The sequence below is a fragment of the Musca vetustissima genome, unplaced genomic scaffold (genome assembly GCF_032173495.1).
Source record: "Musca vetustissima isolate MV318-11 ecotype Yass unplaced genomic scaffold, APGP_CSIRO_Mvet_v1 utg31293, whole genome shotgun sequence".
In the NCBI taxonomy this organism is placed as follows: domain Eukaryota; kingdom Metazoa; phylum Arthropoda; class Insecta; order Diptera; family Muscidae; genus Musca; species Musca vetustissima.
This window is the reverse complement of record NW_026877557.1, coordinates 32,688-54,618: the sequence shown is the minus strand read 5'-3', so window position 1 is coordinate 54,618 and position 21,931 is coordinate 32,688. Positions and strand designations below refer to the sequence as shown.

The 21,931-nt window shown below is 34.2% G+C and overlaps 1 protein-coding gene across 1 annotated transcript; it reads right to left on the bottom strand.

Moving 5' to 3' along the window:
• Nucleotides 1–709: 709 nt before the first annotated feature.
• LOC133322165 (uncharacterized) lies at nucleotides 710–3,796 on the bottom strand. Its single transcript, XM_061531209.1, has 5 exons — nucleotides 3,568–3,796; nucleotides 1,659–1,817; nucleotides 1,323–1,527; nucleotides 955–1,247; nucleotides 710–903 (listed from the first exon to the last, which is right to left on the bottom strand). Exons 1-5 carry the CDS (start codon nucleotides 3,779–3,781, stop codon nucleotides 710–712), a joined length of 1,065 nt encoding a protein of 354 aa, XP_061387193.1. The 5' UTR covers nucleotides 3,782–3,796.
• Between the last annotated feature and the right edge of the window lie 18,135 nt (nucleotides 3,797–21,931).

Genomic DNA, 21,931 nt, shown 5'->3' with positions numbered 1-21,931 from the left:
TCACGTTTTTCTTGTTCTTTCTTCTTTTTTTCTGAAAAGAAGCAAATTCGTCGGGTCCTCAGGACCCTCCGACTGATGACGGTTTTTTTATAGAAACATTTTGTCAGTTTTAGAGAACAGATAACAGCTTTCTTTCTATATAAAAAATGTTTCAGGGCTGATTTTTTCTATTGAAAAATACAAAATAATTTGTCAGGCACTCAGGAATAATTTTTTTATTCAAAGAAATAGTCGGGCCTTCAGGATTGATTTTTTCTCTATTTACAAAATCGTCTAATATTTTGCTGATTTTTTTTTTATTTAAAAATATATTGGCAAGCTCTCATGACAGATTTTTTTCAATAGAAATAAATTTCGTAGACCTCAGATCTCTGGTGGTTTTTATAGGAGAGTGATGATTCTATTTTTTGTTTTTCTCTAGGAAAAGCTGGAGTAGTGAGTTATGTATTTTCATCTAGAAAAAAATCTCAGCTCTCAACATTTTCTATAGAAAAAAAATAGCCATAGGGTACACCTTATTTCTAGAACAAGATTAGTAGATCCAATAAAGCAACAGATTTTTTTTAAATAATTTAATAAAGGCAAGTTTTATTAGAACTTAAAACTAGGTGAAATAAATAAATAAAATTAAACTATGTTTTTGTTGTTGTCTTCTTATGTGAAACCAGTTCACTTTTAACAACACCACTACTTTTCGTTCAATTAAAGTTTAAAATTGGCGATCACCACCTCCTCGCACGCTACGATGTCTCCAATAGGAATGCCTTCTCTCGGCCATTAAATTTTGATAATTTGCTCTCTCTTCAATATTATTATTTTCGATGGAATTATTATCGGCATCTTCTTCGGTGGGCAGAGCATCCGAATTCAAATCATTGTTGTTCGATTCACTTTCTGCTGCTGCTTCTTCAACTTGATTTTCGGTATTTGCATCTTCCACTTCTTCTTCGTTGCTATTGTTTAGTGATGATTCTTCTTCGTGTGTCTGTTCCTCCTGCTCCTGATTATTGTTATCGTTTTCAATGAAAACACATTCACTATTCACCGCGGCACATTCTTCAAATGAATTCGCCTGGCCCATTTCATTGCGATCGTTGGTGTATTTGGCAAAGAAGCTGCGTCCCACCACACGGAAAGCCATGGCCGTTAGGGGGTTGGTCTTCGAACGGAATTCCATTTCACAGATGAAACGGCGACGGCAGGCCATGGAATCCAAACCCAAAAACATAAACATGAAATTGCCGATTCTAGAAGAGGGGATATAAAAAAAATAGGGAAATGTTTGGATTGTAGAGGGATTTTTGTGATTATGATCTCCTTACTTTTCTTCATTGATTGCAGGCCCCATCTGTCTGGACTCTTCTTGTTCTACATTTTCTATGACTTCACGTTTGATACGATAACTGGGAACGTCAGCGGAGGGGGCTTCGGGTGGTGAAACATCAGAACTGCCATATGAACCAGCATAAGCCGAATAAGGATCGAATGAGGCACCAGGGCTACTGCCTCCCCATGATGAACTAATGACTTCCGAATGGTCCGAGGAATAGGGAATGTGATCATGATGGTCATGATGATGAGAGAATGATCTGCGAAAAAGAGAGCAAACGGAATCCATTCTTATGTTAGCTTTTGAATTTTTTAAATAATTGAAACTTACGGTGGAGGATGATCCAAAATAATTTCAGGTTGACATTTGTGGGGCCACAAATAACGCAGACCCAAATACACGGCACTGCCCACAAAGAAGGCCACAATGACAACCTTGATTTTAATCAAATAGGCAATGGCTATGGCAGTCCAGCCCCATCTGGCATCTGCAAATATCGAGACGAAAAAAAATAAACAAATTAATAAAAATAATGCGTTGTTGCATAATTTTTTTCTCGAAAGTGAAAGTGTTAATTGTGTTACGCATTCGCACTGTGCCACCTCTGCGGCGGGAAAAATCGTGATCTCTGCATTTGCAACTATTTCTTCTTCGCCTTCAGTCAATAATCAACAACTTTCGTTTAACTTTCACACTTCTTTATTTGGATCGGATTGTTATTTTCCATCGCGGCACAGGGGGCGCTAATCATTTATAAAAATCCCCTCGTAATGAGACTATGATTTAATAATAATAGCCATAAAAATTGATAATACATAAATAAAAAAACAGAACTCTTACGATAAATATGACATAAGAAGGTGTTAATTATTATTTGGAAAATAACTGTTGTTACGTCAGCGATTTGTTTTTAATTTTTGCAGCGGAGTTACCTAGGCCCATATGTTTATTGCAACAACAAGAAAAATCAAATTATTAAAACGTATGATTAATAATAATATGGTGTATATGAGGGCGTATGACTACTGTCAGCAATCATACGGCCCATAACCGGATAAAGTTCAAAGGGGTTTAGGGTTTTTTTATATAAAATAGTCAGTTCTTATACCAGGAAAAAATCCTGCAGTCGAGGATTTTTTTCTATTGAAAAAACCAGTCCTGACAATTTTATTGTATAGTAAAGAGCTAGTGACCATTTTTTATAGAAAAAATTCCTTACAATTTTTGTCTACAAAACATCAGCCCTGTATTTTTTTTTCTACGAATACGAAGGTCTACAAATTTTTTCTAAAAAAAAAAAATTGAGAACTGTGGTGCATGATTTTTTTTCTATAAGAAAAAATCAAGAACTGAGGTCTACAATTTTTTTTTTTATAGAAAAAAATCGAATACTGAGGTCAAAGAATTTTTTTGTACAAAAAAAAAATAGAAAACTGAGGTCTACGGATTTTTTCTATAGGAAAACTGTGAGACCTGAGTTCTACGATTTTTTTCTATAGAAAAACAGTACAATTTTTTTTCTATAAAAAAACAGTGAGACCTGATGGCAACGAATTTTTTTCTATAGAAAAAACTAGAGACCTTAGGTCTACGAATTTTCTTTCTATAGAAAACACCATAGACCCGGTGTCTACGAATTTTTTTGTATAGAAAAAAACATAGACCCAGGATCTACGAAAAAAAAACTAGAGTCCTGAATTATTTTCTATAGAAAAAATTGAGAACTGAGGTCTACGAATTGTTTTCTATAGAATAAAATCGAAAACTGAGGTATACAAATTGTTTTCTATAGAAAAAACTAGAGACCTGAGATCTACGATTCGTTTCTATAGAAAAAAACTAGAGACTTGAGGTCTACGATTTTTTTCTATAGAAAAAAACTAGGGACCTGAGTTCTACGAGGTCTACGATAGAAAAAAAATAGAGACCTGAGATATACGATTTTTTTCTACAGAATCGTAGATCTCAGGTCTCTAGTTTTTTTTCTATAGAAAACAATTTGTAGACCTCAGTTCTCGATTTTATTCAAAAGAAAACAATTCGTAGAACTCAGTTCTCAATTTTTTCTATAGAAAAAAAATCAGGACTCTTTTTCTATAGAAAAAACATCGAGAACTTATGTCTATGAAACCATGGAGATCCGGGTTCTCTAATTCTTTTTCTGGAGACCTCTGGTCGGAATTTTTTTTTATTTTTAATCCCCAAGGGAAAATTGTCCTTTTGACTGATCTACTTACACAAATGATGCCTATGTCTTCTTCTAGTTCTGGCTTCATCCTGCGACAGTTCAGTTGAATCACTTCCTAGAAATTCTTTTACTGCAGCCTCAAGTGCAGTTTCCGAATTTTCTTGTAGTTCTTGTTGTTGCTGCTGCTGTTGTTCTTCACAAAACACCAATGTCAAATACATGGCCAAAAGCACAACCATTAACCACAATGTATTTTTATTCATTTTGTTTTTTTTTTGTTTTCTTTTCGTTTCTTTAATCACTCGGTGTGTAATCCTTTTGGTCCTTGTTCGGAATTTTTTTTATAAGTTTTGATTTTTTCTATTGTCGAATATTGCCACTCCTTGAAGACTTCTTCACTTTGTCCCTAACACAATGTAACTGCTACTGAATTGTAATTTGAGCCAAGCTTTTTATATGCACTAATTTTTATCGCTTTTCTTCCAAAAATAAAAACAACAACACTGGGTGATGGGTCCATGCTCCGATTGTCATTGTACCGTGCGTCCGTCCGTCTGGTCATCATCTTCAAGTTCAATGTGATAATTGGCTCAGTAAGCAGCGTGTTCAATTCATAAACACTTCATGGCGATCATCACCATCGCTGGCCCTTCCACGGTCCGTTATAACGGATTTTGTGTAAATTTTTTGAATTTGCATCGATTCTATTACGACATTGACCAGCTGGCCGGCTGACTGAGTGCCTGAGTTATTGACATGACGATGGGTCTGGGTTTACATTTCATTCATTACTTTTCAATTTCTTTTATTGCAAAATAGGTGTTAAATAAAATAAAATACGTGCATATTTGAAATTTCACTTTTATTGTGAAATCCAATGAAAATGTGTGAATTCGAATGTGTCAAAATTAGAGGAGATTTCGGAAATGCAGATATTATTTTCAATATTTTGTTATTTTGGACAGAAATGCCGTTTAGTATCAAAACAACAACCGGTGTGTTAGCATTTTATTAAAAGACAAAAATTATCGAATTAATCCGCAACCTACCCCAAAAAAGACGATTATTTTATACAAAGAATAGCGATCTACAAACATTTTTCAATGGAAAAAAATCGTAGAACAAACTATAGACCTAGGGTCAAAAAAGTATAGACCTAGGGTCTACGAATTTTTTTCTATAGAAAAAAAAAAACTAAAGACCTAGGGTCTACGCATTTTTTCTACAGGAAAAAATAGAGACTTGGGGTCTACGAATTTTTTCTACAGAAAAAAACTAGAGACGTGGGGTCTACGAATTTTTTTTCTATATAGAAAAATCCGTAGACCTGGGGTCTACGATTTTTTTTCTATAGAAAAAATCCATAGACCTGGGGTCTACGAATTAGATACCAGTGATCTACGATTTTTTTTATAGAATACCATTGAGACCTGTGGTCTACAATTTTTTTCGATCATTTTTTCTAAGTAAACCTTGAGTGCATAGTTTTGTGAATTTTACCGTTAGAAAAAATAGGGGCCTGTGGTTTACGATTTTTAGATTGTTAGCCTACCTTAGCCGCTGAATTTTTATGTCGAATTTAAGGGAACCCCCCCCCCCCCATTCCCGATTTTAATTTTTCAAGATTTTCAATGGGCTGGTAAATGAATACAAATGCTTGTTAAGGTTTGTAACTTTGCACATATATAACTGAAGATTTAAAAGAGAAGAAAAATAATTTACAAAAAATTTTTGTTATTGTTTTGTTGTTGTTTTTTGTAATTAAAGAAAAGTCCTTATTTTTGATGGCGGGCATGATAACTCATCACTGGAACATCGGAATCCGAAAATTCCAACGGTGTTAGAAAGAGTACATGTCTAGCTCTCGTATGAACTAGGATTATTTACTTCGCTCTAAAATTAACAAAATGGTGGGCCTTTGAAAAGATATTTTTGGAAAAATCGACGATTTTTTACAAAAAACCAAGTTAAAAAATAAGGAAGATCTTCACCGATTGTCTTTATCCTAGTTCATACGAGAGCTATACACTCCCAGAGAAACGTTGCAAAATTTGGAACCGATTGGATTATTAGTTTTTGACTTATCGTGCCCGCCATTCGGAAAAAAAATGTTTAGAGAAAAACGCGATTAAAGTTTGAGAAGCCCTTCAGCCGTCACTTGATGCTGACACAATAAATCGGCTATATCTTCAAGAGTTCTTGAGATTTTCACTTGAAATTTTGTAGAGACATTCTTTAATCAGTGTAGATTCGAATTATATCAACAAAAATTTTGAACCCGAGAATGGGGGGGGTCCCCTTAATATCGGGCTGACTACCACATGGTCGATATCCATCTAGATTTGATGTTGTGGTGTGGTTCTCGGTTAAAAACGCATCTATATGTCAGACGGGGTTTCAACAGCGAAGTGGCATCATGTTGTTTATTCCTTACTTGTTCGTAAGATTATTTAAAGAGTATATCAAACGTCATTTATTTTTGTGGGGTTTCTCAAAGTTTTTCTCAAAAACTTCACAACGAACTAGCTTCATTCCATATTTTGCAACAAAAATACCGAATCCGATAGAAATTTCCACAGTTATCTTGCTGCTGTTGTTTAACATAGCTTGAGTGAGATTTTCTTCTGTCAGATTTTTGTTTTTTTTTTTTGTTATTTGCAAACAAGCCCCAGTGTATTAAGCCGAATGCTATTCAAGCAAATTTAAATGCAGAAGGGGATAGGTGGTTGATGGTAAAGAGTAATTGAGTGCAGAAAAATGTTGCATCTGAATGCAGATTTTTTGTTTGCTCTCGAATAAAAAAAAATATTGTTATGAATAAAAAATTGTTTTATTTTTTTATTTATTGCAAAATAGTCGGGCATTATCCCAGTTTGTAGTTTTTATAAACAAAATTATTTATTAGTGGAAAAGTATGACATTGTTTACCAAGGGGTAAGGATAGGGAAGACTATTGTTTCGGATCTCGCTACTGATACTGATCTGTTCCCTTAGTTTTTCTCACCATTTATAGCTTATGAAAAAATTGATTTTTCTTTTGCAACTTTTATATTCACATTCATTCCAGTTTTCGTTTTTTACTTGAATTTCTGTACAGCTTATTTGAGTTTTTATTTGAATCTGATTAATAAAAAAATATTTAACCCTCTCTTCCACCAAATGTTGTAATCATTGTTTGAACTAACACTTCCTTCAAACAATGTCTACAGCAATATTACCCATATTCAATATTTTTTTTAATAAACTGTTTTTAATTAGGAGTCATACCATTAAATTTAGCGGGAATCTACATTGCGGAAGTAAAATATCAGTTGCATTTTATGGGTTAATAAATGTCATCACTTTGATTACGAATCTGTAAGATTTCCAATTAAAATAAAATCAATACATTTCAATAGAATAATCTTTGCAAAAAATCCAATCTCCAATGATTCAAAAACCTAATTGAAATTATTATTAATACCAATGGAACTTATGAATTCATCGACGTTGTCATTGGAATTTAAATGTATATAAATTTTATTTTAATGACAAATGAATGATCACATATTTTTTTAAATGGCACAGTGGAAGGAATGAGATAAAAAAATGAACTTTTGCGAAGAAAATTTTTTACATTTATTGTTAAGAATAAATATATGAAGCATATAACCATGGGATTGAAAATCTCTGGAATCTGACAATGAAAAAAATACCTTTGGAGCAAACATACAAATCTTCTGAAGGTCTAAATCTATGAATTCTTATCGTTCGGGACCTCCTTTATGTTGATGTGCTATGTAGAGTTGGGTAGTTCCGGAACGAACTAGTTCATTGGAACTATTCCGAGAAAGGAACGCACGGAACTAGTTCCAGCTCTCTCTTTTTTTAAATATTTTTATTTATTTATGAAAAAAATATTTTGTGCTTATCGTCCTGCAGTTGAATTCTGTAGCTTCATTTCATTTTTTCCTTTTTGCACAATTTTCAATTTTTGCATTTATTAACAAATCAACACGGAACTATGTGAGCGAAAAAAATAAAAAAAGAACGATGAAAGAGAGAGATTCAAAGGAACAATGCAGGAGTCGGAACTATATGGAGCACAGGAACTATAAATAGCACAATAACTGTATGGTGTAAAGGAACTAAATGGAGCAAAGGAACTAGTTCCTTTTTAAAAAAGGAACTAGTGCGCCAAAGACCAAGTACCTATAAAAGGAGCTTTATATGGGAAATATGCCCTATGACCAACCTATATTTTAAATTTTAGCAGGAAGATTTGTCACCCAATGAAAACTCAAAAGAAAAAAATTGAAACTATTTCATACGCGGAATAACTAATTTCAAAAACATATACAAATTATGTAAAAAAACTTATATTGATTTTTGGAAGGTAAAATATCGTGATAAATTTGAATCAATATAAATACCAATTTATTAATTTTAAATAATGTTACGCATCTCTCATCTCTATCGCTTACAATTAAATACATAAATCAATTTAAAATAAGTTTCGCTAATCATCTATACTATTTTAAGAATTAGAGATATATATATATATATATTTAACCATATCTCGTGATAATGATTAACTATTTGCAAGTGAAACATAAGTGAATCATTTTAAAGGCCTTAATATTCCGTCTTAGTGAATGAATGAGAATGTCTGATTCAATAAATAAATAAAAATACAACAAAATTAACAACAAAGCAAATTGGGATAAAAAAATGTGATTCAGACAATGCATCTGACAAAACGAATGACTGCCAAGGGGTGACGACACGTCAGAATGAAGGAATTGGCGGTCAAGCCCAGGTATATTTATAAAACAATGCATAATGATGACATAAACCATTTTTCGACAAAAAAAATAAAGACATAATATATTATTTATAGTATTGTGCTAAACTAAAAACTGCAGCATTCTTCAATATTAAGAGGAATTCAACAACTTATTATTATGACAAATTGTATAGACTGTTATCATCCAAAAGATTGTAATACAGGGTTTTCATAGTTCTACCGTATTTAGTTTTAGATTTTGTGGAAATGGATTCTCCTATAGGCGATCTAATAGGTATCGCCTATGGATAAGCTGAAGGTAGTGTTTATAGTCGACAAGTAAGTAGTAGATTTGAATTCGCTTATTTTTAAAATGGTTTAATCCCATTTTAAGTTCTGATACATATCTTGGGTTTCTAGTTAAATTTACAAAACAAATTACGTTACATACATATCCTAACATGTACACAATGCCACAAACAAAATTAAAACCACATGACATATATATTTTTGAAAGAAACCAAAGACAATCCTTTAAATAGCACATTATAAAAAACAAGTGAAAAAAGCGTTCGGCCGGGCCGAACCAATTTAGTGGTCAGGTTTTATTTCGGGGAGTTTGGTGAAAGCTGCTGGTTCAATATGAAAATTGTCATTGCAGAAATAAATTGTATGGGTACGTCCCTGGAGGCCATACCTAAAGCGGGGCCAATTACCGAACATTTGTTGTTATTATATGAGGTGTTATGCCTAATTGAGGCCTGATATAGCTCAATTTCGAAACTAAATTTTTTTGTATCACATATCCTGTATCTTGATATCCTCCGCGGGTAGAATGATTGCAACATAGCCTTAAAACTAGACCCAAACCTGGGACAAATCAGATAACGATTTTAATACAAACAAGCCTGAAGATCGCCCTGGCCGAACTTTGGATGCCTTCCGCTATACTGACAGATACATGAAATGAAAATATAGTGAACATACCAAAAAGTGAACCTATACCGATAATTCTACAAAGCGGTTTTTGTAAACCTTTATGTCACCAAATACAAATTTCAGCAATTTTTAATGAAAACCCCAAAGCGTAGACTGATATTAATAACGCATGGTAGAATATATCATACATAGTTTAGGAATTAGCGAGTATTTGGTGTTATAATTATATGAGGGCTGCGCCAAATTAATGACCGACATATGTCAATTTCGAACGCAATATTTTTGTTTTGTGTCTCAATTCTTTCCTTCAGCAGGTATAATTATATGGGGATGATGCCAAAATGCTGGCCGATATATTTAATTATCGCCAGGTTCGAGTTTTGTTATCACGATTTCTTTAGAAAGCGGAATGATTACAACCGATGGCTAAATCGTCTTAGAATTCCATAATTTGTGGGGAAAAACTGACTATTTCGAGTAATTTTTGGGGGCTACCTGAAAAATGGGCCTATATTTATAATTTTTAATGAAGAAGTTTGGCACCCAATAAGAACCCATTTTTGCAAATTCGGGTTAAAACGCGCTTAAACCCTTCAAAATACCATAAATTGGGGGGTACCGCTATATGGGGGCTACCAGTAAATGTGGACCTATCATTAAAATTTGTAGTGGAGACATTTGGTACACAAAAAGAACCCAATGTACCAAATTTCAGAAAATTCGGTTGAAAAACGCGCAGAAGAACCCCAAAATATCGAAAATTGGGCGGTACTCTTATATGGAGGCTACCCGAAAAAAATGGAGCTATATTTATAATTTTTGGTATAAACATTTGCTACTCAAAAAGAACCCAATGTACTAAATTTCGGCGAATTTTGTTGCTCAAGAACCCCAAAATATCGAAAATTGGGCGGTACCCTTATATGGGGGCTATGCCTAAACTTGGACCGATAATAGCCCATCTTCGAACTTGACCTGCCTGCAGACAAAAATTGGGCGGTACCCTTATATGGGGGCTATGCCTAAACATGGACCGATATAACCCATCTTCGATCTTGACCTGCCTGCAGGCAAAATGTTGGCGATTTATCTCATTTCCATCAGAAGCTAGCGTGATTGCAACAGACGGATGGACGGACATGGATAGATCGTCTTAGAATTTTACCCTGATCAATAATATATATACTTTAAAGGGTCGGAAATGAATATTTCGATGAGTTACAAAGGGAATGACAAAACGTTGCTGGTGGAGGGTATAAAAAGGGCGTTATAGGGGGACTACCCCTAAAAGTGAGTGAATATTAATAATTTTTGGGAGGGAGATTTGTTACCATATACGGCTACAAAAAAAAACATCGTTCGAAAAATGCGATTAAAGCCCCCATGGAGGGTATAAAAACCACTTTCAAAATACTCATCATAACCTTAATTCATATTATGAAATAATTTTTCTGGCGAACTCATTTGTTATTAATTTCGAACGGGATCTGGATCCATTTGTAAATGTATAACTAGACAATTGCAATCAAAGTACCGGCGACAATTGTGTACCGATCGTGGTGACATTTTACTAAGGCTGAACTATATACCATAGACTGTATTTTTTTTTTCACGTAAAACTACGAAATATTACACAGTGATGGGGATCTGATCATCGGAATCAAGTGAGTGTTTGTGGTGATTTGAAATTTTCCTATCAAACATTATAATTATCTGACAATGTTTGTGTATAACCCCATATGAGACTCTTTATAGGTATTTTAATGGTATTTTAGCATTACGAAATGGATGTAAATTAGTATCCCGGGATATTGATAGGTGAACTATTTCATCCAATAATTTTTTTAATTCCATGTTTTTACATAGATCTCAATACCGTCGTAATTTTCGTTTTCAATGTCGAGGTCCTAGCACAATTTTTCAAACTCGGTATCTTTAGTATTGGTAATTTTAGTTTTTTTTCCTGGCAGCAATTTACCATGGTATAGACCCAATATTAAAATACCCGATTGATTTCAGTTATTTTGAATGTACACACATGCTCTACAGAGTTATATCGTTGAAAAAAATCAATTCTAATCTATTTTTTACTATTTTCGATTCCAATGACTTTTTATCAGAGGTTTTATACGTTTTTTCACAAACAAACAAACCACCTACTACATACATTGATACACATATGTATATGGGATGATATTGTATTCCACCCTGGTCGTATCCCCTGTTTTCCTCTACCACACAAATGTAAACAACTCTTCTTGTTGTTACTCCATTGAAGTCGTGACGTTAACGCCGTTTTATTATCAAAGTATCTGGCAAATATTTGTACGCCCTGCCAGCCGTCCGTCCGCCCATGTATTATAATACTTCTTAGCTGAAAAATATATTTGCTTTTGAATTTATTGAATTCGCCTGCCTAAGACCTGAGATTGTGGCTATTCAAAGGTTGTTTCATCGTCGTCGTCCCCCTCATTCATTTTCTTTATTGTTTCTTGTTCGGTCTTTCTGGTTGTGGAATTATTCTTTAAAAACCACGGCGAATAATATCATGTCAAGTAACGAAGATGGTCACCACTTTTTCCAGCAGCCTTAGCCACAATTTACTTCTCGTTCTAGAATACTTTAATAAAAAATATTTTCTTTTTTGTGTTTGTTTGCTTCAAACCTTTTTTGTTTGTAGATGTTGTGTGTTGTAAAGTGGTTGTATTTATACAGGCGTATTGAGATGATTATGGATATTTAACATTTCTTTCATTCATTTATTATTTTCACTGCACTCCACCATGGATATGGTGGAATAATGTGGACAGTGTTTGCGAAAGAAAACTCTGATAACAAATTCTTTAAAAAAATCCACGCCTTGATGATGGTCTCAGGAAAAATATTCTTTAAAAAATCCACGCCTTGATGATGGTCTCAGGAAAAATATTCTTTAAAAAATCCACGCCTTGATGATGGTCTCAGGAAAAATATTCTTTAAAAAATCCACGCCTTGATGATGGTCTCAGGAAAAATATTCTTTAAAAAATCCACGCCTTGATGATCCAAGGAAAAATATTCTTAAAAAAAACAATGCCTATTGGGTCTCCTAAAAATTATTTTTTATAAATTCCACGACTTTTTTTGAATCAATGTCGTTTTACTTTTCGAATCACTGTCCATTCATTGATGTCATTCCCATAACAAAAGGCAAATTGGAGAGTGCAGATAGAGTGTGGAATTTGTGTGTGTTTTTTTTTGTTTCTCATATTTTATTTCCGCTTATATACAAACCATTTACATAATGTACTTCGGGTTTGCTAGCAAGAATAGCTAGCTAGTGCCACGGATACATTCGTTGACACATAAATATAATACTTACATTGTATATATATGTACATCCAATATATATATACATATGCATCGACATACATACTTCTGTATGTATATAAATACACCATGTACACACAATGATACATACCTAGTTGATTTTTACGCCGTTTATTTACTCCGAAGTCTCTTCACAAAACTCAATTTGTTCTCGAGGTTGTGGTTGTTGTTGCTTTTTTGGTTGGGTATAAAACCAAAAGCAACAACAACAACCACAAAAAATATCTGAACAATGTTTGCACGACTTTTTTCCCTATTATCGTCGATTTGGTTGTTGTTGTTTGTGTTGTTGCTAGCTTGCTATTTCGATTGTTTGCTATTGCCTTTTACTTCACACTATTTTTTATCTGTAAGTCCCCCTTTCCATTATTTCCAATGCTGCTGCTTCTTCTTCTAACTTTTTATTTCAAAATCATTTTCATGATATCAGCAGCAGCCATGCCTGATTGTGTCCCCCTTTGTTGTTGTTGTTGGCATTGTAAAATATCTAAAAAAAAAAACAAACCCAGGGAAATGTTGAAAAAATAACTGGTGATAAAACTCGATCAAAGCAAAAATAGCAACAAAAATGCAAGTGGCCACCATCGTTGTCGTCGCCTCGCCATTCCAACGCTGAAAATAATAACTCAAAATGTTATACCCAACATAACATATTTACAAGATATTTACTTAAAAAGTACATATAGATACATACACTTGTGTATTTATTCTATATACAACCAGTTGAAAAAAAACCGGATCCACAAACACGCATCACTAATATCTTATTATCACTTTGGGCCATCTTTTACATTAATTTTGTTGTTATTGTTTTACAATTCGTGTTTTTTCTTCTTCCATTATGTGCTATACATATTTATTTACACAATGTGTGCTCTAAGTGTCAATATGACATTATTACGTATTAAATAATTGACGCTAAGAGCTGTCATGTTGATTTGTTTAGTTACTCCTTTCTAATTTTTTTGAAGTACAAAATATATTGTGGACTATTACATCACAATTTTTATATAAATAATTAAGGTTATAATCGAATGATCTGTTATATTGGCACATCTGTAGTTGTGGTATCTTAAATTAAAATTCCGGGTTATTATTGAATATTTTATTAGAATGATTTGTTATATGTGGCATTTCTCAACATGAAGAATGATTTCTTCTCATTGAAGATAAGAAAATAAAAAAATGTTTCTTATTCCAGTTCACAATGTTTTCTTTTTCTTTATATTACATTTATAATAATAAAGAAAATATACTTCTCGTGACAAAAGGACAAAAGGCCGGGTCAAACTTTTTGTGCCTTTCTCCGCGAGGTGCACCATAAAAATGCCAACATTTGTTCGAGACTTTTAGGTTGGTGCTATCTGTGGTTCCATTTTGATAATTTCTGGTAGTAAAATTTGACTACTATATTCATAATTTTTGATCCAATGACAATCCAAAATAAAAACCTGTAAGGAAAGTAGAAAAGTCGGACGGGGCCGACATATGCATCTTAAAAGACGTCGCATTTTTGAAAGAAAATTAACATGAAATTGGATCAACTAAAATATGTGATGTTTATCTAAATGTGAAACGACTTAGATCAAACCATAAACATATCATTCATTCTGCGGCCTAGACTAAATTTTTCATTTGGACAAAGTTTCTTGTCGTTCGGTATAACTTTAGGTCTTTGGTGCATCATTTACTTAAAATCGGATGAAAATATATATGAGAGCTATATCTATGAACCGATTTCAACAAAACTTCGCATACATCAATATGGACCTAATACTGAACACTGTTAATCGAATTTACTAACCTTTTATGTATTTATACACATACTGGATATTTGGGCTTGTAGGATTTTTTAAGTTGATGATCGTCATCAGCGTCCTCAGCAACTTTAGCGTTTGAAATGCATCTTTTACTGACCAGCATAATATCATCGTCGATTTTCGCATATTCTCGAATTTGATAACATCCGTTGTCACATTCTCAAACATGATAACGTATCGTGGTCAAATACTAAGAATTGTAAACGCCTGTTGGCAACAAACGTTGTCAAAACCAAAGTGACAAAGCATGATGAAAAGTCGGCAACGATCGGTGTTAATTTCGCAACGTGTTTTCCCCTCAGTGTATATACTTTTTTTTTTACAAATGTGAACTAAAGTTTGTGCTACCTAATATAGTAACCAAACCTTTATAATGTTTGAATATGGGGCTTATCGGCCCATTTTTCTTCAGAAAAATTTGGAAAATTTCTACTACCAGACCTAGATGAAGTCTGAAAATTGGGTCAATCGGTCCACTGTTTCTGGTACCACCTTCACAATAGTTTAATACAAACTTTGCACATCGTAATAATTTTTCAAGTTCTATGGTGAAAGCCATTGCTCCAGTCCTTCTGGTACCTCCACCATAAAGGGTGAACATTGCAAATTATATTTATAAATTTCATTTACAGCGATTGGAGTGTCCGATTTGGTATATAATATATACTGAATTGTAAATTATGTATGGTTTAGTGCAATTATAGTATATATATAGATCCATTATCCCTGATACATCCCCCACCAAAGCTATTAGAGGGTATACATATATCGACAATACCGATTGACATTTTTTGACAAGTTTTAATAAAAATCGATCATATACTAACAAAATATTTATATTTTCTCATTTCAGGTAAGCAATTAAACAATTTGTGGAATATAATGGGATATGATAAATTTTCCATGTGAGTAACAATTTTATGTGTTCATATAATTAAACTTGAATCACACTTAGAGTATGGATATTGCTTCAATATTTTATTGACTTTGATTAAACGACAATCGATGACGGATTGTTGAACATCATTGGAACATGATTAAAAGGTCATTGAGCCGGATTAATGCGTAATCATGATTGTACGTCATTGACTCCGTCGTATGGGTCATTTTATATATAATTAACCACCATTCCTTAACGGTTCGGTTAAATTTTTAGATTTAAGATATATAAAATTGTATGGAAAACCCAAGATGCCTTCCTATTTACGAATGTTTTTTAATTAACACTCCTAAACGGTTCCTCTTTGCGTCTAGCAGCTGATCATCATTGAGAAGGTAGTATCGTGCTTTTTAGGTAAAAAAGATTTTTATCACCATGCAAATAAAGGTCATTGGATTAAGGCTTAAAGTCATCGTCAGTCATTTTATGGTAATATTTAGATTATCACCACTCCATTACGGTTTGGATCTCCGTCTACCAGCCTGTCATCATTAGAAAAGCTTTGAAGTCTTCTTTCTCGTATAAAAATCGGATACACCCCAAATCTTTTTAGAATCGAGTTATATTTGCAAGGACACTGGACACCTGATTTATATATGAAAGCTGCATCTGAGTCTGAAGCGATTTATCATTATATTGGCTCATATAGAAGTACCAATCGACCCAATCGGTCACACTGGAGGGTATAAATAGGTCCACCTTTCCCAACCTAACAACGCTTTTACTATGTAGTTTTGTTAACTTTTTGCAATGTATCTGAAAATCCAGTAAGGGAAGAACAAAAGTCGTACCAAGAGATGATAATGAAGATGACATACCATTGAAATGGAATCGGGCGAAAAAATTTGTGATTTGAACCTATAAAACAACCATACACATACTATTCTGAAATGTATGAAAAATTGCATGTCAATCTGGCAGACTTGGATTTTTTGTGTAACATTTGTATGAAACCCAGCAAAATTATGTATGGGAGCTATATGAAAATATGGAACGACAAAACACAACAGACATCAAACTGGACTTAATTCAGTCTAAATCGGACAAATATATCTGAACCATTTAAATAAAATCGACGAAATATATATGAGAGTTTGGTGCACCATTTACATAAAATCGGACGAAAATATATATGGCAACTATATCTAAATCTGAACATACGAACATCGATTTCTTGTTTAAAATCGTTGAGCGACAAGTATGTAGAATGTCTGAAGGCCAACAAAGCTTGTCTTGTGGCATTTAGATTATCGTTGAAGGAGGATATGTTTTACAAAAATGTTCCTTCTATTCCTTCTAGCTCATCTCGATGGAGAAATAAAAAAATCTCATTAAATTTGACGCAAGACATATTTCCCACACATCGAATAAATACCACGACTTGGGGCATATTTTTTATACTTCTTCAATAGCCCTATACATATTAATTCTGGCTATATTTAAATTTTCTTGATCCCGCATACATTCATATTGAATTTCAAAATGTAAACCTATATCAGGTTTTGGAAAATATCTCACATTATTCCCCTTCAGCTGTTGTGACGAAAAAATCCGCAACACTGGTTATAATTGAATTAATAAATAGAGGAAAATAAAAAAACCCACTGCAACAACATCAAATCATGATGACGTGATTTATCTCAAAAGGGTGTAATATTTTTTTGTTTGTTCTCTTCTCCTCTTCCCTTCTTACACATTACACCCTCTCTTTATCACCACAATCTGCCTTTTTTTCTTTTTCTTTTCATAGATTTCATCTGTATTTATTTTCGTGGTAATTTTCCATTCCCTTTAATAGATTTTGAATGGAAACAAAACAGCCACTTTATGTGGGTTCCACTGGAGAGTAGTGGTTTCCTTCCTTCACCCTCCTCCTCCACCGCCTTTATCTCCTCTTCCGTCAACAACAACAACAACAACAATTTACAAAGAGAACAAATAAACATGACAAGCATTTGGTTCGGTTTGTGCTCTGCTTACAAATTCAATGTAACAATTTTCAGTTTAATTTTTTGTTTCTATTCATGCCTGCCTGTTCATTCCTCAGTTGATTTGTTGGTCGGTCTTTCGGTCTGACGGCCATTCCGTCTGTCTGTTCGAAAAAAAATATTTAATCACATTAAGGGAGTTTATTCTTTGTTTAGACATTGTCGTCGTTGTCTGCCCTTCTTTTGGGTTGATATTTTTTTGTTTGTTTCTCATCACTGTGACCTTTTATGATTCTCTCCTCTGGTGGATTCTTCACCCCCGCCTTAGCCAGCTGAACAGCTGAATTTCTATCTAGCAACTGGCTGACTCTTTCAGTACGTGCGATTTCGTTTGTTGTCGTCTCTTCGTCAGCATCATCATCTGTTGTCGATAATTTACATAATTGACTGAGGAATTTATTTGGCCGATATTCGTTCTCGTTCATTCTTTCAAACCCTTCAAATATTCATTTTTATTTTCTTCTTCTTTACGTTTTGTGTTTGGCTCTGTGTTTCAGTTTTGAAAAGAACAAAAACGTATCAAGAATACTAAATTCGTATTAAAGTAACTGCAGGGGGATGGTGGTCGGTCATCTGGAGAATGTGGAGGAGGACGGACACATGCCCAGGGTTCGGGGTGTTGAAAAATGTGCAAACGTTTAACCCTTATATTTTTGTTTGATGTTATCATTTTCAAGGTTAAAACCTTTGTATCCAACATGTTTGTCGTACTTGTTGTTGTTGGTGCTGGCGTTGTCATTTTGATAATTGATTGATGTTTTTTCAAACCAAATGATTTTTAGGTTAGAATTTTCCAAAACTGTAGGCTATTCATTAGATGTGCTGAATTATTGTGAAATTTAGGGCAGATTTATTTAGTAGACCGACCGAGGGGGAAATGACAGATGTAGAGTCACATTGATCAGTTTTTAAGTGGTACGATGAACCTATATATCCGATAGTTGCACTAAATGTGGTTCGTTGGGATTATCCTACACGTGATTCGCCATTCGGTGTATATAATGTTTTTTTACCCCGTTTTAATTTTGTCGATTTGGGATGGACTTACAAACTCCACTGACGGGGGAGTTTGTAAATCGGCTACAAATTATTCGAAACTATTTTGACTCAAAGATATTTCGATAAGGCACATTTTTATCGTAGCAAAGTGTATATGTCCTCATTAGGTATACAGCTGAGGATATTGAAAACTTATGGCAAAAGTTCAAACTCGCATGATTCACTGCAGGACTATTTTTTTTCTGTAGAAAAAAATCGTGAGGACCGCAGAATTATTTTTTTTTTCTATAAACAAATTCGTGAGAACCGCAGGTTTGAGTTTATATACATACAGGTCAGTCAGGTCCGCAGAACTTGTTTTTTAATGAAAAAAACGGTCACGACTGTTTTCTATAAAAATAATTTTACAGGACCGCAGGACTGAATATTTTTCTATTGAAAAAGCTCGGCATTACCGCAGTACTGATTTCTATAGGAAAATTTCATCTGGGCCCTTCCCCTATTATTTTATTGACCTTTATCAAAAATGTTCTTTAAAAAAATCACGCATCTTTAGGAGCAATAGAGATATGCCTAGCAAATCCACGAATCCTCAGGATCACTAAAATATGCTATTTTTTGAAAAATATAACAAATCCACGCGCCTTGAGGACCTCAAAAACTATTCTTTAAAAAATCCACGCATTTTTAGGGATCCAAAAAGTATTTTCTGCGCCTTTCAGATGATAGTGATATTTTTGGGAGCTATATCTGAATCTGAGGTGATGTCAACAGAATAAAGGCATTTATAAGGCAACATCGGTTACGAATTATGGATGAACCCGAAACAAACCAGCAATCGTCGGATCTTCGAAGACCAGGCACCTACTACGAAAATTGACGAGGCAAAGCTATTTATGCGGCTTTCAGATGCAATTTTTATTTTGTAATCGTATTCGGTAGATATCAACATCGGTACTTTGGTATCCCAAATATTCGGTATTTTGATGATTTTTGGCAAAATTTAAGATAGACCATTAAAATGTTGCACATCTATTGTGATTTATAGGTCCACTTTTTGGCATGTAGTCCCCATGTAACGGTTCCTCCAATATTTGTATTTTGAGAATTTTTGACAACGAGGTTGATGTAATGGGTAACAAATCTTCCTACCAACATATTTGCCATGTTATTCCACTTTATAGGATAACCCCGATATATGGGTTGATGAGTTTCAGCACGTTTTCCAACCATCTTGGGTAGAAAATCTCCAAAAAAAAATCGATATTGGCTAGTCTGGGAATTTTTGGTACGTTTATACTGTCAATATCGACCGTGAGAGTATTCTGGCGTTCCGGTGGTGTCTTTGGGTTTACTAGTCCCGGATCGTGGATCGAAACTAGTAGGGTCACCATTCTCGAACTTTGTAGGCTTGTGGAATGATCATTGGGTGAGGATGGAGACGGTGTGGGAATTAGCATCGAGAGGTGTTGGGTTTTGCATCTGGTCATTCCATTGTGGAGAGCTTGCAGTAATTAGTTCAAATGGTAGTAGTTACGGCTACGAAAACGTGCAGAGTTTAGTCTGTGGGGGACCATTCCCGGACTAGCAGGCTTGTGGAACAGTTGTTGGGAGAGGTGAGATGCATGGCGGCTACCAATATCATGTGATGTTGGTGGTTACTTTTGCATTGTATCCCCTTTCAGCAATTGTTTCATTGTAGAGAGCCTGCATGTTAGTCCTAATGGTAGTAGCTTTGGCTATGAAGCCGGGCAGAGGCTATAGTCTGTGAGTGACCAGTCTCGAACTGTTTGGGGTTCTACTGGCAATAGCTTTGGCTATGAACCTGACCGAAGGTTTCGGTAGCACGGGTGTCAGGGCCCCTAGGTCTGCGGATCTAGCCTGGCAGTTGGTGTTGGCCCTTCGGGGAGCATCGTGCTGGATGTGGTTTATACCCAAATCGCGGGTAGAACTGTGGCTCGGTGTGGAGTTGCATTACAACCGGGTGCCTGACCAATAGAATGGCAGGAGTTTTAGATGGGCTCCGCTCCTCAGGAGGTGATCACGTCTAAATACGTGTGATCGATTGGTACCTGCGTTTCGGTGTGGGGGCGCACTATGTCGCGAGTTCATATAAACAGCGGCCAAAAATAGAAGGAGTTATCGTAAGTTAATGAAATTTGGTACATGTGCTTATTATTGGCCTAAAGAGCAAATGACAAAAAATTGGATAGATCGGACCAAGATTTCGTATACCTCCCATACAATGGGTCTTGAGAATGTCACCCTTTTTGGCCTATAAAATCTTTAATATTCAAACAAATTCAATGAACATTGGCAATTTACATTTAATTAGGCATCTAAAGCAACTGACCAAAAACTGGGTAGATCGGACCAAGATTTGATATAACTCCCATACAAAGGGTCTTGAAAATTTTACTATTTTGGGCTATATAATCTTTAATATTCAACCAAATTCAATGAAAATTGGCAATTTACATTTACTTATGCCTATAAAGCAAAGGACCAAAAACTGGGTACATTGGGCCAAGTTTTGATATACCTCCCATACAAAAGGTCTTGAAAAATCCGCATTTTGGACCTATCCATTTTTTATATTCATCCAAATTGCAGGACAATTTTCATGTCTTCGTCCAAATTACATCAAATTTAGTTGTTGGCCCATATTTCAGGTACCTATCATACCAAAAGTCCCTAAAAATTTAACTATCTGTACTATAAAATCGTTATATGCAGCTAAATTAAGTATAGTACTGTTATTTTTATTATAATAAAATATTTGATATACTTTAGTTACTAATAAATTACTTTTTTATCATTAACAAAATTTTCAAAACACACATCAGAGATATTTATAAAATATTGTCTTCCCAAATGTACGATTTAGTATTATCCACGTTATAATCTCGGGCCTTTACTTTATGGCTGTTTAAGGATATAACAAGGTCGGATTGTAATATAAAATTCTAAATAAAATCCTTATTTAACCCTTTGTGGCCCAATGTTGTCCACAGGCAACAAAATGTTTTAGCGCTTATATTTAATATACTGCTTGTAGATATATATTCTTTGGATTTCATATGTCAAGACCTGATTATGGACGACACATATCAGAAGAAAAATTTAAAAAAATTTAATTTTTGGTAAAGTTATGAGCTTTTTAATATAGAGAAGAGGACAAATGTGTACAGTACTAATTTGTGTATACAGTCCAAATTATTTAAATCGCATCGTATTCGAAATATACGAATTCTGCCGTCCGAATTATTATTGATTCTTGTGAAACAGAATATAGAGAATGATTTAAAATGATTTTTTCGTAGATTTTGCATTTGGTTTTCTTGATATTGGGCCTTTAATTTGCATAAAGAATGCACTGTATCTCCCGAATGCAAGGATGTTGCGATGTCAAATTTTGTCCATATTTTATCTAGGATAGTTGCATGAAATCTGTGAACAGAAAATTGTTCTATAATTACGGAAAAAATATCCGGGGCTCAAAGGGTTAACTCGGCTTTAACCAATGTTCGGGCTGCTACTAATTATGTGTTGGCATGACTTGTTAGCATCTTGTGAAAGTCGCTCAAGAGGTA

Coding starts and splice junctions, on each gene's coding strand:
- LOC133322165 (XM_061531209.1), bottom strand. CDS start 3,781: ATGAATAAAAATACATTGTGGTTAATGGTTGTGCTTTTGGCCATGTAT. Junction 1,818..3,567: donor AAGACATAGGCATCATTTGT/GTAAGTAGATCA, acceptor CGATATTTGCAG/ATGCCAGATGGGGCTGGACT. Junction 1,248..1,322: donor CCTGCAATCAATGAAGAAAA/GTAAGGAGATCA, acceptor CCCCTCTTCTAG/AATCGGCAATTTCATGTTTA.